Source organism: Trachymyrmex septentrionalis, unplaced genomic scaffold (assembly GCF_001594115.1).
Source record: "Trachymyrmex septentrionalis isolate Tsep2-gDNA-1 unplaced genomic scaffold, Tsep1.0 scaffold275, whole genome shotgun sequence".
NCBI classification, from domain to species: Eukaryota; Metazoa; Arthropoda; class Insecta; order Hymenoptera; family Formicidae; genus Trachymyrmex; species Trachymyrmex septentrionalis.
In genome coordinates this window covers 136586-151309 of record NW_017305436.1, presented here as the reverse complement: position 1 = coordinate 151309, position 14724 = coordinate 136586, and the positions used below count along the sequence as shown (strand labels likewise).

At 31.9% G+C, this 14724-nt stretch overlaps 1 protein-coding gene across 1 annotated transcript in view; it reads right to left on the bottom strand.

Moving 5' to 3' along the window:
* The window catches only part of LOC108749215, a 52341-nt gene extending 40842 nt beyond the window's left edge, over positions 1-11499 (bottom strand). The window contains exon 1 of the mRNA XM_018487781.1: positions 11435-11499. Coding sequence (XP_018343283.1) covers positions 11435-11437 — 3 coding nt within the window. The 5' untranslated portion in view covers positions 11438-11499. The remainder of the gene's footprint in view (positions 1-11434) is intronic.
* Positions 11500-14724: the final 3225 nt, after the last annotated feature.

Genomic DNA, 14724 nt, shown 5'->3' with positions numbered 1-14724 from the left:
ATATATATATATAAAATATAAATAAAGTCACAGAGTTTATCTTAACATGATCATAAATTATAATGAAGAGTTAAGATTCTTGAGAAGTTTTAAATCATGATTCATAGAACTACAATATAAATTGTGAATAACTTTACATACAGATTTGGAATTGTGAATGTTGAACCCTTGTTTCAAATTGTTGTCTGTTTTTTTAATTAATTGATTTTTTAAACATTTATGTCAATAATTTCTTAACGATCAACGAGCGACTGCCAGAACCATTTCGTGTTCACCCAGGGTCATGACATTGACAACTTCGAAAAAAAAGTATATTAAATTGATTAATTCGTATACTATTTATAAGAAGACACTACAAAATGTATGAAATCAGTATAAATTTACCTTTTTATAAAAAAGTAATAAAACGCTGTGAATACATGTTCTGCAAAAAAAATTTTTATTAAATTAAAAAATTCTTTTTAATAAATGTAGCATTCAAATTAAATTCATTAAACATTTGAACATTTTAATATTAGAATGGACCTTAACGTAATGGGGTACGAGAGTCACAAATGGAGGGATCTGGCTCAGGGACGGGAATAGTGGCGGGATTTGGTATTTGCGGCAATGAGCTTTCGAGTTCCTAACGCCTAATAATAATAATAATAATAATAATAAACATTTGAACGGTATTTATTGTTTCACTTTTCGGTCCAGTAGCGCTAAGTGTTTTTACATGAAATTTTTTTATTTAAATTAAATTACACTGAATAAAAATAAAATTTATTGATGTTTAATAAAGAATAACGGTTCAACTAATTAAATAAATTAATAATATAATATATGAGCTATGAACCGTTCAAGTTATTATGTAAATAAAAATGTTTATATCAACAATTTAAATTTTGTAACAGACGTTCCGACTCCGAGTCATTTTCAATGTTAAATAATAATTTTTAAAAAGTTACTGGTAACTACTCAAAATGTTTACAAATTAAAATATAAAAATAGCGCATGTTGTACTCGCATGTTGGCAGAATTACTGCACGACCTAGATATAAGCAGCTTCAAATCGGAACTTGATGTTGAATTCAGAAGTCGCATAATAATCGCATGAAGTCTATTATACTTTGAACTTCTCCTCAAATTTAGAATAAGTTGATTACATCTCTGAGTTCTACTGTTTTAAGAATCTTTATGATATCGCTGTAATCTTGCATAGTTACTGATAATTTTTTTTGAAATTATTATTTAACATTGAAAATGATCCTATCGAGTCATTTTCAATGTTAAATAATAATGTTTGTAACCGATGAAATGTCTGTTACAAAATTTAGATTGTTGATATAGATATTTTTACTCACATAATAACTTGAGTGGTTTATAGCCCTATATTATATTATTAATTTATTTAAAGTTTACTATTTATTTCTTTTCTCTTTTTTATAACGCATATCTTATGAGTTCAAATTTATTTATCTTAAACTTAAACCTAACAGCTCGCACATCTTTCGTAACTTATACGATTCTATAACCGAAGCGCATGTATACACACGCTGAATACTTTTACTCTTATGGGAATGTATCTTTTTTTCTTATTTTAAATATTACATTCATGTTTTTAATCACTTTGAATGAATTACGATATAAAAAATTCATATAAGAAAAATTAGAGCCATTTAGATTCGAATAAGAAGATCCTTCAATAAGAATATAAAGATATACAAGGTGTTTGATAAATAACGATAAAACTCTTGTACAGAGATATAGCAGACTAAACTGAGTCGAAATGCTCTCTACCATTTTGCGAAGTAATTAACAAGATATTAATTATTAAAAATCACTGAATATATTGGTCTTCAATAATTTTTTACTTAAGTGCTATCAACTTTATAGAATAATTTTAATTCAATTTAATTTAATTTAGTTTTTTGCAAAGCTATATATGAAAAAGACTACATGTTACCAGAGTAATAGACATAAAATATGATACAATAGACTATAGTTAACATAAACATAAATATAATAGACAATAGTAGCAAATGGTTAGGCGTCAGCAAAATTGCTGTTACAAAGCCTCCCAGTAACAAAATCAGAATAACAATGCAGTAGACAACAATGCAATAAGAGGTAAACTAATAGCTGAAATCATACACACACATACACTCACACACATACACTCACTTACATACACACACGCGCATACACCCGCAAACACACCAATTACATCAGTCTCGTTTAAATACTGGGGCAATGAAAAGCGAGGCAGCGAAACGAAAGGAGGATAGAAAGGGACAGGTTTTTATTGAATTAGAGGAAAGGAATTAAGATATTTGATAGAGGTGTAGGAAAAAGCAGCACGGAACTTAGTGAACCGATATATGAGGAAGGATAAGTAATCTTGGTATTTGATGACAAGAGAATTAAAAACAGGAGACAAAAATTGTTTATTTTCTTCTCATAGAATTCTTCTAAAATTTTTCAGAATTTTTTAATACCGCATTTTTTCATGTTGGTAAAAATAGTTGCCACTAAGAAAATGCAGTACTAAAAAGTTGACAAAAAATATTGATAAAATTCTTAGAGAGCTTTATGAGAAAAAAATAAAAAATTGTTATCTCTTGTTGTTTTTCTGTAAAATTAATAGTATTTGAGTAAAAAATTATCAATGAAAATCAATATTTAGCGATTTTTAATAATTAATATCTTGTTAATTATTGCGAAAATTGTAAAACGGTACAGGACTTTTCGACTTACAAGCCTTATTATACCTATTTTTCCGTCACTCGCTGAATTTAATGAAATTTGGTAAATACATTTGTAGAGCAAACAAAAATAATAGATACATATTTTTTTATATCGACAATGATGCAGATTTAAGGGTAGAAATTACTCTTATAGTGATAAACATGAGCACCTAATTTCTTGCATCTTACTCTATTAGAGCTACTGCTAAATTTTAGAGATAATAAGAGCTATCATGTTTCCTGAAAGCGAATCCAATGTAAAAATGTAAAATTCAAAATGACGCTCAATATGACGACCTGCTGAAAGAGAAACAATCTTATCTCGCTCTTTGTCGAACCTGACGAGGAGATGACGAGAGGAAAGTCTATCCTCATTTTATCTTTTTCTTCTTATTTTTATTCTTTACTATTTTTTTTTATTTTTTTATTTTTATATTATTTTATATTTTTACAATTTTCGTAATATTTATAATTTTGTTAGCGTAATTTTAATTTTTATTCTATATGTTTTTTACAGAAATGATAATTAAATAAACTCTTATATGGCATAAGGAATTTGGAAAAATTTTATTAAATATTTTTCAGACGCACTTATTTTATATAATGAACTTACACTTACGAAACAACGTTATCAAACTTTAATCGCTTATATATATATATAATCAGTTATCTTCTCCTCGTTTTATAAATTTATTTAAATATTCATACAAAAATGAATATTTAGAAGAAAAGTCATTTCATTTTGATAATCCCATAGATTACTGTTCCAAAAATTGTGAAAGTTTCTGTGCTTTGATATGTAATAATGTAGCAGTCATAAAGTGCGCTTAGTGTACAAAATCTTTATGCATACAAAAGTTTTTTTTTTATATCTTTTTTGTAAAAAATACATAGAATAAAAATAAAAATCCTGCTACAAAATTACAACAAATAACAAATTTTGTAATAAATGTTACAAAAATTGTAAAAATATAAAAAAATATAGAAACAAAAAATTTTTTTTTAAATAATAAAGAATAAAAGCAAAAAGAAAAAGACGAAATGAGGATAAACTATTTTCTCATCATCTCGTTGGTTATTTCTGGGTAAAGAGCGAGATAAGATTGTTAAGTTTTTCATTAATTTCAACATAATTGACACTAATTCATTGAATGGTCAAAGACTGGTTTTTGACTAAACCGATAGAATTTAAATGTTTGCGATATGGTGAATTTTTGTTTTGTGAGCTATTTTCTATTATTTTATAATAAATAGTTTTTGTTTTCAACAAATTTACCTTTTAGTAATTTTAATATATTTTAGATTGTCATTAGAGTTTGTTTTTATATTATAGTTTTCATTAATAGGTGGAGATGGTTCACTAAAATAAAATAGTTTGTAAAAAAACTTTTTGTAATTACAACATCATATTATCTCTAAGGATGGCTCAAAAGTGAGCCGAAATATGTAAGCGGATTAATTATTATTAAAGTTGTTTTGTTAACCATATTGGTTTGCACAAGAATTACCATGTTTGATTCCTATTGCCCTGTTATATCCAATCATTTTGTATCATTAAGGAATCTTTAGGAATTAATTTATATTAAGATTATTTTTCTTTCAACAAGTCGCCATATTGAGTCTGCCATTTTGAATTCTATATTTTTTATACTGAATTTGCTTTCAGGAAACATATAGCCTCTCATCATCTTTAAAATTTAGCAGTAGCTCTAATAGAGTAAGCTAAACTGCAAAAAATTAGATTAGATGCTCGTGCTTATCACTATAAGGGTAATTTCTATTCTCAAACACTGTTGATATAAAAAAATATGTGCCTATTATTTTGTGCCTATTATTTTTGTCTGCTCTACAAATGTACCAAGTTTCATTAAATTCGACGAGTGACAGAAAGGTAGGGTTACTTGTCAGTTTAGTCCGTTCTATCCGTATGTGAGAGTTTTATCGTTACTTGTCAAATACTCTGTATACTTAGGTAAAAATTTTGTATTGTAAAAATTAAAAATACTGTCGCTTGGATTGTATTCTTTATATAATTTGATATGGAATTTAACTTTGCACCAGTTGTTGATATCAAATCTTTTATATAAATGATCAATAAAATTTTATGAAATTTAACTTGGTGCCAGTTGTTGATATGGAATCTTTTATATAAATGATACTAATCATTTAGTTTTCACTATTTATAAATTAATAAAGATACTTGGAATTTGGATTTTATTATTTAATTTTGTACAACAGAGTTTTGTTCAAGGTTCATTTAGATTGAGTGAGGTAATAATTTTTAAATATTATAATTTAGCGTCCATTATTAATATCAAATTTTTTTCACTTTTATATATATATATATAAGTGAAAAAAATTTTATATTATAATGGACGCTAAATTATAATATTATATATACCTGTTACGTATTGTTCAAAAGTAGAATTTTTATTTATGGGATTTTTATTTTATAGTAAATACAAAAACACATATCACTTAGGTTTCATTATATATAAATTAATAAAGATATTACTACTAGATAATTACTACTAAGATATTATTACTAGGAACTTAGATTTTATTTGTTAATTTAATAAAATTTTATAACTCAATTTATTAAAGGATCACCTCAATTATTGATTTATTTTCAACGATAATTAAAAATAAATTTTTATATTATAATATAAGAACACAAACGAAAACAAAAATAAAAACTAATTTCAAAATTTGTGAAATATATTTATTAATTCTTTTTTTATTATTATAAAAAACAAAATAATCTATTCATTCGAATGCTATAAGCTGATAAATAAAATGATTATTACAATAAATTTGCTATTTACCAAATTATTCATTATCCTTGTGATGAATTGAAAGTAGACAGGAATTCAATTTGTTAAACTAAAGAGAGGAAATCCGTCGTTGCAGTTTTATACATTTCGCTTCACCGCAACTTTCTAATCTTTGGCAGGACAATTCTGGTCACTTCTTGCTTCATGTTTATCCCATTTCCAGTCAATTGTCGTGCTATGCTGGCACGACCGCGATTTATTAAAACGTGCAGAGAAGTACTCGAAAAATATCGTTATATCCTTCTTAAGTTACGCCCCAATACTTTCAATCTTCTTTCAACTTTCGATTATTCTTTCTTTTCTCGCACATTATTCTTGCTATAATTCGTTTTCTTAGTTCGCTTGTTAATTCAGCTTGACGATTTAACAACTTCAACAGTAAATTAAAAAAATAATTTTATTTTTCTATTTACATTTTTAAATTAACAAAATATTTATTATTTTCATAGTTATATATACAATATTTGTTTTTATCTGAAACTTATAACTATACATATTATAAAAATTATGTCAATATTTTTTTCTTTCTTATCATATTTCAACGTCACTTGGATGACATAAACAGATAAAACTTAGGTTAAATGAAAAAGAGCATACAGCCACACTACAGATGTAAATAAGTTATATATTAATAAACAATTCAAACAATATGTAGACGTTTCGGTCACAATCTGACCATCTTCAGTACAATAATTAAAACATTAAATTATTTAAAAAACTAGATACATAATTCGACCCTTAATCGTAATGTTAGTTAGTACATAATCTATAGCATCTTTATTGTGCCCATTATTCGCATCGGTATCCGTGATTTAAACAATATTAATTATCTTAAATTTTAATCATTTATACAATACAATATATAACAATACAAAATTCGATCGAATTTAAGAGTAGACTGTACGGTTTTCTTCCTTTCTTTATTGTATGGAATTAATCTCATCGATCTAAGTAGTTCATATCGATTGTAATTATTGTCAAGCCATATCACGTTCTATAAATACCGACGAGCCGCCACAGAGAGACAAGCAAGTGCCCATTTCTATTGTGAAAGCACAATTTTTTAATTCAGTAAAGTTATTCTCGTATTCAATAAATACGTAATATGTTAGACAAAGATGACTTTTTAAGAATAGTAGTAGACTTACGCTTATCCTATGGAGCGGGACTCCTCCGTATACTGAACACTGCGATAATTTTTAGCACTTGAGAATTCGCACAATCGTAATGCCAAAGGCCCAAATGCTCGTCTATTTATAGTGGAAATAAAGGAAAAAGAGGAGGAAGAATAAGAAAAGGAAGGAGAAGTGGAAGAATTTTTTGAGTGGGGCTAGAATTATTATTCAAGGAGAGGGAGGTAAAGGTCTGAAAACCGCTCGATATCACTCTGTTTATTTAATCCCTTCCCTTGCGTTTTAATATGAATCATTTCCGATATCAATCTTTTGTAATAAGCCCGTTCGGAATCTAATATCTTAGTGTTATCCCAGTCCATCATATGATCCGTGTCAATTCTGTGATTAAAAATGACCGAAAGAGAATTGATAGGTTTTTTAACATCGTTTATATATTCTTTTAATCGCGTTTTTAATTTTCTTTTAGTTTGACCTACATATGAATAATTACAATCCTTGCACTCAATTTTGTATACAACGTTAGAAAGTTCGTCTTTTTTAACTTTATCTTTGCCCGTTTTTATAAACCTATTTAAATTATTCATCGGTTTAAATACTAACGCAAATTTATATTTATTAAGGGCTCTGTTAAATTTTTCCGATGCTCCTTTTAAGTAAGGGATAGTGAAATATTTTTTCTTTTCAACCGTATTCAAGTTAGAGTCCGGATCATATTCACTAATGATCTCGAAATTATTTTTCCTGGATAGCGATTTTATTCTGTTTTTTATAGTTTTAAATAACAATTGTAAGAGATATCCATTGCGGAGGAGAGAGTTAATTAAGGATTCAATGTTCGCGTGATGAAATTTTGGATGAGATAGAAATAAAATTTTGTCTACTAACCCAATCACGACGCCTTTTTTATGTGTGATAGGGTGATTGGAGAAAAAAATTAAGAAACCTTCCTGAGTTTGTAGACTTTTTGTACAAGTCAAATATAATACTACCTCTATCGTGCAAAAGTTTTACATCTAAAAAATTGACACCAAACTCATTACCATGATCGACCGTAAATTTTATGCGTTCGTGGTAAGAATTAAAGGAATCCAAGATGTTATTAATCTCATTTGTAGGAGCTGCAAGCACGATATCATCCACATATCTATAATAAAAAGATATGTGCATGGTAAGAGTGCTGAAAATGTTATTTTCCAAGTCTTGAATCACCAAGTCCGCCAAAATCGGTGATAGAGGTGATCCCATGGGTAACCCAAAAATTTGTTCGTAATATTCATCATTAAACTTAAAAAAGATTGAATTTAAAATGATGGAAATAGCCCTTTTGAATTCTTGAAAGGGAAGTATTCTTCTCAATCCGATTCCATCTACTTAAAACACTATTTAAAGCCAATTCGATGGGAATGTTGGAGTACATGGATGAGATGTCAAACGAAACTATTCGATAATCTTCAGGCAAAGATAGACCATTAATTCTCTTGACTAACTCATAGCTATTTTTAATGTATCAAAATTTTTCATTGTTATTTAAACTTTTATTAATAATTTCTTTCAAGAAAACTGCTAATTTGTAAAAAGGACTATTGATGGTACTTACTATTATTCTTAGCGGGATGTTCGTCTTATGAATTTTTGGGAGCCCATAGGATCTCGGTAAATCACCGTCCGAAATATACAATTTTTTATATACATCTTGATCAACAAAGCCTTTCGATCTCCAACCAGTTAAGAGAGATCGTATTCCCGTAGTCAGTTTGTTAGTAGGGTCTTTGTTTATCAATCTGTAAGTGTCCTTATCCGAAAGTATGTCACGCATTTTGTCTGGGTATTCTTGGTAAGTCAAAATTACAGTAGCATTATCCTTGTCCGCTTTGGTAACTAAAAGATCCGGATTATTCCTCAAGAACATCCTGAGTTCCCCAACTCCTTGTTTAATTATAAAATCTATTGTACTATTCGGTAAACTAAAAGATAAAACTTATGTAATAAGTAATAAAAAGCATTGAACCTTAGTATTATGCCTAAAGAGTTACTAATTTAATTTATTTTACGTCCTTAGAAAATACCTAACAAAAATTATTCCATTACGTTATAACTTAATTATTTTTTAATCATTTCGCGTACTTATTTTCATATGTTACTATAAGTTTTAAAAAAATACAAAAATTACATGTGTATTGTCATAATCTTAAGGCTTCTGTTCTACTCACTGCAATTATCTTAGATTGTAACGTTAAAAAATATATACAAAAAATTTGTAATAAGTAAAATACAAAAAAATTCTTGCAGATGCTATGTTAAAATTAGAGTGACTTTAATTTTAATCAGTGAAAAATGTAAAAAAGCTCATCAGAGCTTACATCAACTGTTCGGATGCACAAAAATTCTTTATTTTTCGTGTGAAAGTAACAAAACAAATAAAATATACGTTTTAACCCTTCAATTCGGATCCTTATCAATATGAAATATAATATAAATCGGAATTACATAATTAACGCAAATTCCAAGTTAATGATTCCCGACAATTAGTCCGTTCTTCTTTATCCAAATGCCAAATTAGCTATGTAATGAATAGCCCAATGATTATCAAAATTATTACATTAATAAAACAATATAAAACTTACATAAAGTAAAACCAAAGTTATATGCATTGCGTCTACTACGTAGAATACATATGTGTAATACATATGTACGAGTATATACGTTCGCAGAAATTATTTATTACGTTTACTATTTCTGCCGAATCTGATTTATCGCTAGATTCCTCATTAGATTTTTCAAGCATTACTCTTAAAAATACATTGCAAATAAAATCTTTTATTACTTATGTTTATCTATTTTAAAGTTAATATTTCACAATTTTCTAACAATGAATTCACTAACTCTTTTTTCTTCTTTTTTAAATTATTGGCACGTGCTGGTAGAATCAAAAGGGAGTCAATACGGCCAAAACAAATAATAATGGAATGATAATTATGAATACAAATGCATTATATTGTCGATAATACTTTTAAAATATTGATGATGCAAAATTCAAACCGAAGCAAAAAAACGTTCACTCCGGCCATCTTGATACAACTGATAGTACTAAAAATACCATTCCAATCTGAAATGCGTATTTGCACCAATAACGTACTTACTAAAATTGGAATGCTGATGGTAGCAGGGATTTAGACCGAACCGAAATCGGAACCGAAAACTGTTTCGGAACTCTTTCTTTTAGTGAACCGAAACCGAAACCGTACCCAAATTTTGTAAAGTTTATAATACCAATACCGAACTGGTAAAATTTTATGATTTTTTTCGGTTCTTTTTTCAGTTCTTAATTTTTTATTTTTATCCTTCAGTTCTTAATCTTTGTTCTGCCCGGTCTTTTATCCAAATCACCAATGTTCAATCTAGTATTACCATCGCCAGCTCTCTTAACAATCGAAATGTAAATACCTCCAACACTTCATATGATATAAGAAACCTATCGGCGGGATCGCGAGACATATTTAATGTAAACTTTTTTTAAGATACTAGTATTTCTTTTACTTAGATCTTCCTCATCAACATATTGCAAGAATTTATTCTAAGTCATGAAATTCAAGAATACATGTGTAGACTTTAAGTAATAAGTGAGATCTATCCATAAAAATAAAATAAGTTGTAAGAAAAGACTAAGAGAAATATGCTTAAAATAATGTTTACGTAATTTTTATTCAAAGTCACGTGATCAGTTGACGCCTCTCTTCGACTAGACGCTCTAGATTGAACGGGTGAACACGCTCCCTCTCTGCCTCTCCCCCCCCCCTCTCTCTCTCTCTCTCTCTCTCTCTCTTTCTCTCTCTCTCTCTCTCCTCCTCCCCCTTCCTCTCCTTCTTCTTAATAAAATAAATTTAAACAATAAATAAAATAAAGTGAGTAAGTAGAACAAAAAAAAACCGTTAATTTTTATGATTTCGTACGGAGCTTCGTAAAAAAGCAAATTAAAGATAAAGATTCGCTTTTTTGAATAATGTAAATCGCATTTGTGTACAATTTTTAGTCCACCCCGTGGAACTCCGCAAATTTCATAAAAAATTTTGAGATCTGATATATTCATTTATGTTTGTATTGTATAACTTTATAAAATCTTCATGAGACCATTTTTTAAAAAGTAGCGACTTGAAAAGTAGAGGTTTCAACCTGTAAAATATTTTTCTAACATCCCGATACAACGATTTTTGACGAAGTTATTCTATCCTGAAGTTTGCATGCAGCTACTGAACAAAATTAGAGTCACTTAAAATCAGCGTTAAAAAAACTAAATTTAAATTTCACATATCTCCGCGAAGAATGGTCGCAAAGCAATGTGCGAAAAAATATTTTAAAGCCATAACTTCTTTAATTGTAAGTAAAGTTTAACATTTTTACTTTAAAATGATTTTTTATCATTATGCTACAATTTTTTTCACTGAGTGATTTGAAGTGAGTAATGGATTTATGTTGTCTATTCTCTAAAAATTTCTAAAAATTTTGCCGCTGGTATTAGCATTACCTGAGATATATCACGGGGAGGTTACATGGTCGGACTTACACTTCGTGTGCGTGCGTACGTGCATGCGTGCGTGTGTGTGTTGGGGGAAGTGCGTGAGTGACATATACACTTACAAATCTGATATTTCCGTCTCGTCTCCGAATGACTTCTTGCAAACGATACTGATCACGCATACTGATGAAAGATTTAATTACGGCTTGAGATATTTCTCACCATATTTGATGCAATGTTGCTTCTAGTTCTTGGAGATTCGTTGGCGGTCTTTCCAAATTGCGTACCCTTCTTCCCATACATGTTCGATGGGATTTAAATCCGCGCTCATTGGATGTGGTAGCACTTCGATGTTGTTTTCTCCGAGGAAGTTAAGGACTAGCGGTATGTGATCGAGCATTGTCCTGCATTAGAATGAAATCGCGTCCCTCGACAACGCATCGGAACACGCAAAATTGCCTCCACATAGCAACATAGCTGTCATTCCAAGAGGCGATAAGGTGACGGGGTTCGTGCGTCTATGTGTTGATATTCCATCTCATACTATAATGAAACCACCATCAAACGCTCGATACAATTTCGTTCATAACGATACCTACGACGACGCCAAACACGAATTGCATCAGAACTAAAGAGGCAAAACCGTGATTCATCAGTGAACAGTACGTTGTTCCACTGTCTTGCAGTCCAATTTTGATCAAAGCGAGCATATTCTAAACGGGCATGTTGATGAGCCACAGATAACATTGGAGCTCGAGTCTACGATCTCAAGTCTCTTTCGTGTAAACACCTTCTGATTGTTTGAACGCTGATTCGTCGGTGCGGAAGAATTTCGCTTACAATTTGTCGCGCAATTATTGTTGGATTTCACATTGCCACATTGACGATGTTGCCACATTGCGATCTTCATGAGCGGATGTTACTTGTCTTTGACTTCTTCTTCAAAAAGTCATCCTTTTGACGCACGATTTAAGCACGATCTTCAGCGCGCGAACGCGTGAATGGGCATAAGCAGGGCGAGCACCCGCGCGACCCAGAAGCGCCCCAATAGCCGGGAGAGCCGAGAAAACCCGAGTCCCACAATCCACAACGCCACCGGTCTGCCCGCCCCCCACTCCACTATCACTTTTAAACATCCCGGCTCTCCCCCTCGGATCAGGCGTCGGGATACATAAGACGGTCAAGCAAAACTTTACTTCCAGACTGAGTTTTTCGCCTGCGTTTCCTTCTTTTCCTTTTGACCGACCGGCTAACCGCCTCCATCCAAGACTCTCCTCTGTCCGGGCCGTCAGCCAATCTCCAACGGCAGCATCCTCCGCCTGGACCCTCTCTTCTGTTACACTTGACGCCACAATGCGCCCCAACCTTTAGTTTAAATTAACTGAAGTTATCGTTCAAAAAAGCAGGGTCGTAACAAAATGCTTCGGTTGAATAAAATTCAGTGTGCACAAATTATTAGGAGTATAAATAAGTTTCCGCCGTTTTTTATCAAAAATTGGGCATTTATTGTGAAAGAACGGTACCTAACGTTTTATTCGAAGTATTGTCCATCGCTTTTTCCCATCTTTCTGGCAGCATACGGATACCGCGTCGGAAAAACGCTTCATCTTTTGAAGCTATCCACGAATCGACCCAATTTTTGGTATCTTCATATGATGTGAAGTGTTGCTCAGACAGGCCATGCGCCATCGATCGAAACAGATAGTAATCAGAAGGAGCAATGTCTGGTGAATACGGCGGGTGGGGTAAAACTTTCCAATTGAGTGTTTCCAAGTAGGTTTTGACCGGCGCCGCAACATGTGGACGAGCATTATCATGCAGAAGGATAACTTTGTCGTGTCTGGAGTAGTAGTGGGCGCGTTTTTCCTTGAGGGCTCGGCTCAATCTCATCAATTGTGTTCGGTAGAGAGCCCCAGTAATGGTTTCGTTCGGTTTGAGCAACTCATAATAAACGAGCCTAGCTGATCCCACCAAATACACAACATGAGCTTTTTCCCATGAATGTTCGGCTTGGCTGTCGATGTTGAAGCATGGCCAGGTGGTCCTCATGATTTCTTCTTCTTTGGGTTATCGTAGTGGATCCATTTTTCATCACCAGTGACTACACGGTGCAAAAAACCCTTTCGTTTATGCCTGGCAAGCAGCATTTCACATGTGAAAAATCGGCGTTCAACGTTTCTCGACTTCAGTTGGGTTCATATGGAACCCAATTTCCTTGCTTTTGAATCATTCCCAACGATTTTAAGCGATGTGAAATTGTTGGTTGAGTCACTCCTAATGTAAGTGCAAGTGCTTTTTGCGTTTAGCACGAATCTTCATCCAATAATGCTTCCAATTCCGCGTCTTCGTACACTTTCGGCTTTCCGCTACGTTCTTTGTCTTCGACGTCAAATTCACCGTTCTTAAACTTTTGAAACCACTCACGGCAACTTCTCTCACTTAAGGCAGCCTCACCATATGCTACAAGCAATCGATGCGCCTCAGCTGCAGATTTCTTCAAATTAAAGAAGTAAATCAAAAGCTCCCGCAAATGATGCTTATTCGGCTCAAAACTCGACATTTTCGCACGAAAAAAGATATAAGATGCTGATACAAAATCGCTAATATTTCAAGGTTCTTGCCAGATGTCCAATCTTACGATATGACGTTTTACAGCTGACTTTTAACTATAACATATTGGTAGCGCCATTGTTTGTCAAACGGCGGAAACTTATTTATACTCCCAATATTATTGCTCTTCTGGAAGAAGGATTGAGTCAGAATCATATTGCAAGAAGAGTGGGTGTTAATCGGTCCTCCATCGGTCGAGTTTACATTCGTTACCAACAGACAGGAAGATTTTGTCGAAGGAACGGACAAGGTTGAAAACGAGTAACATCAGCTCGTAAAGATCGCAACATCGTCAATGTGGCAATGCGAAATCCAATAATGATTGCGCGATAAATTGTAAGCGAAATTCTTCCGCACCGACGAATCAGCGTTCAAACAATCAGGAAGCGTTTACACGAAAGAGACTTGAGATCGTAGACTCGTGCTCGAGCGCCAATGTTATCTGTGGCTCAACATGCCCGTTTAGAATATGCTTGCTTTGATCAAAATTGGACTGCAAAACAGTGGAACAACTATTAACTGATGAATCACGGTTTTGCCTTTTTAGTTCTGATGCAAAAATTCGTGTTTGGTGTCATCGTGGGTATCGTTATGAACGAAATTGTAATCGTTTGATGGTGGTTCCATTATGGTATGAGGTGGAATATCAACACGTAGACGCACGAACATCGTCACCTTATTACCTCCTGGAATGACAGCTATACATTATGGAGGAAATTTTCCGTCTTCACGTCATTCCGATGCATTGTCGAGTAGGACGCAATTTCATTTTAATACAGAACAATGCTCGACCACATACTACTAGGAAAATCCTTAACTTCCACAAAGAAAACAACATCGAGGTGCTATCACATCCACCGATGAGCGCGGATTTAAATCCCATCAAACATGTATGGGACATG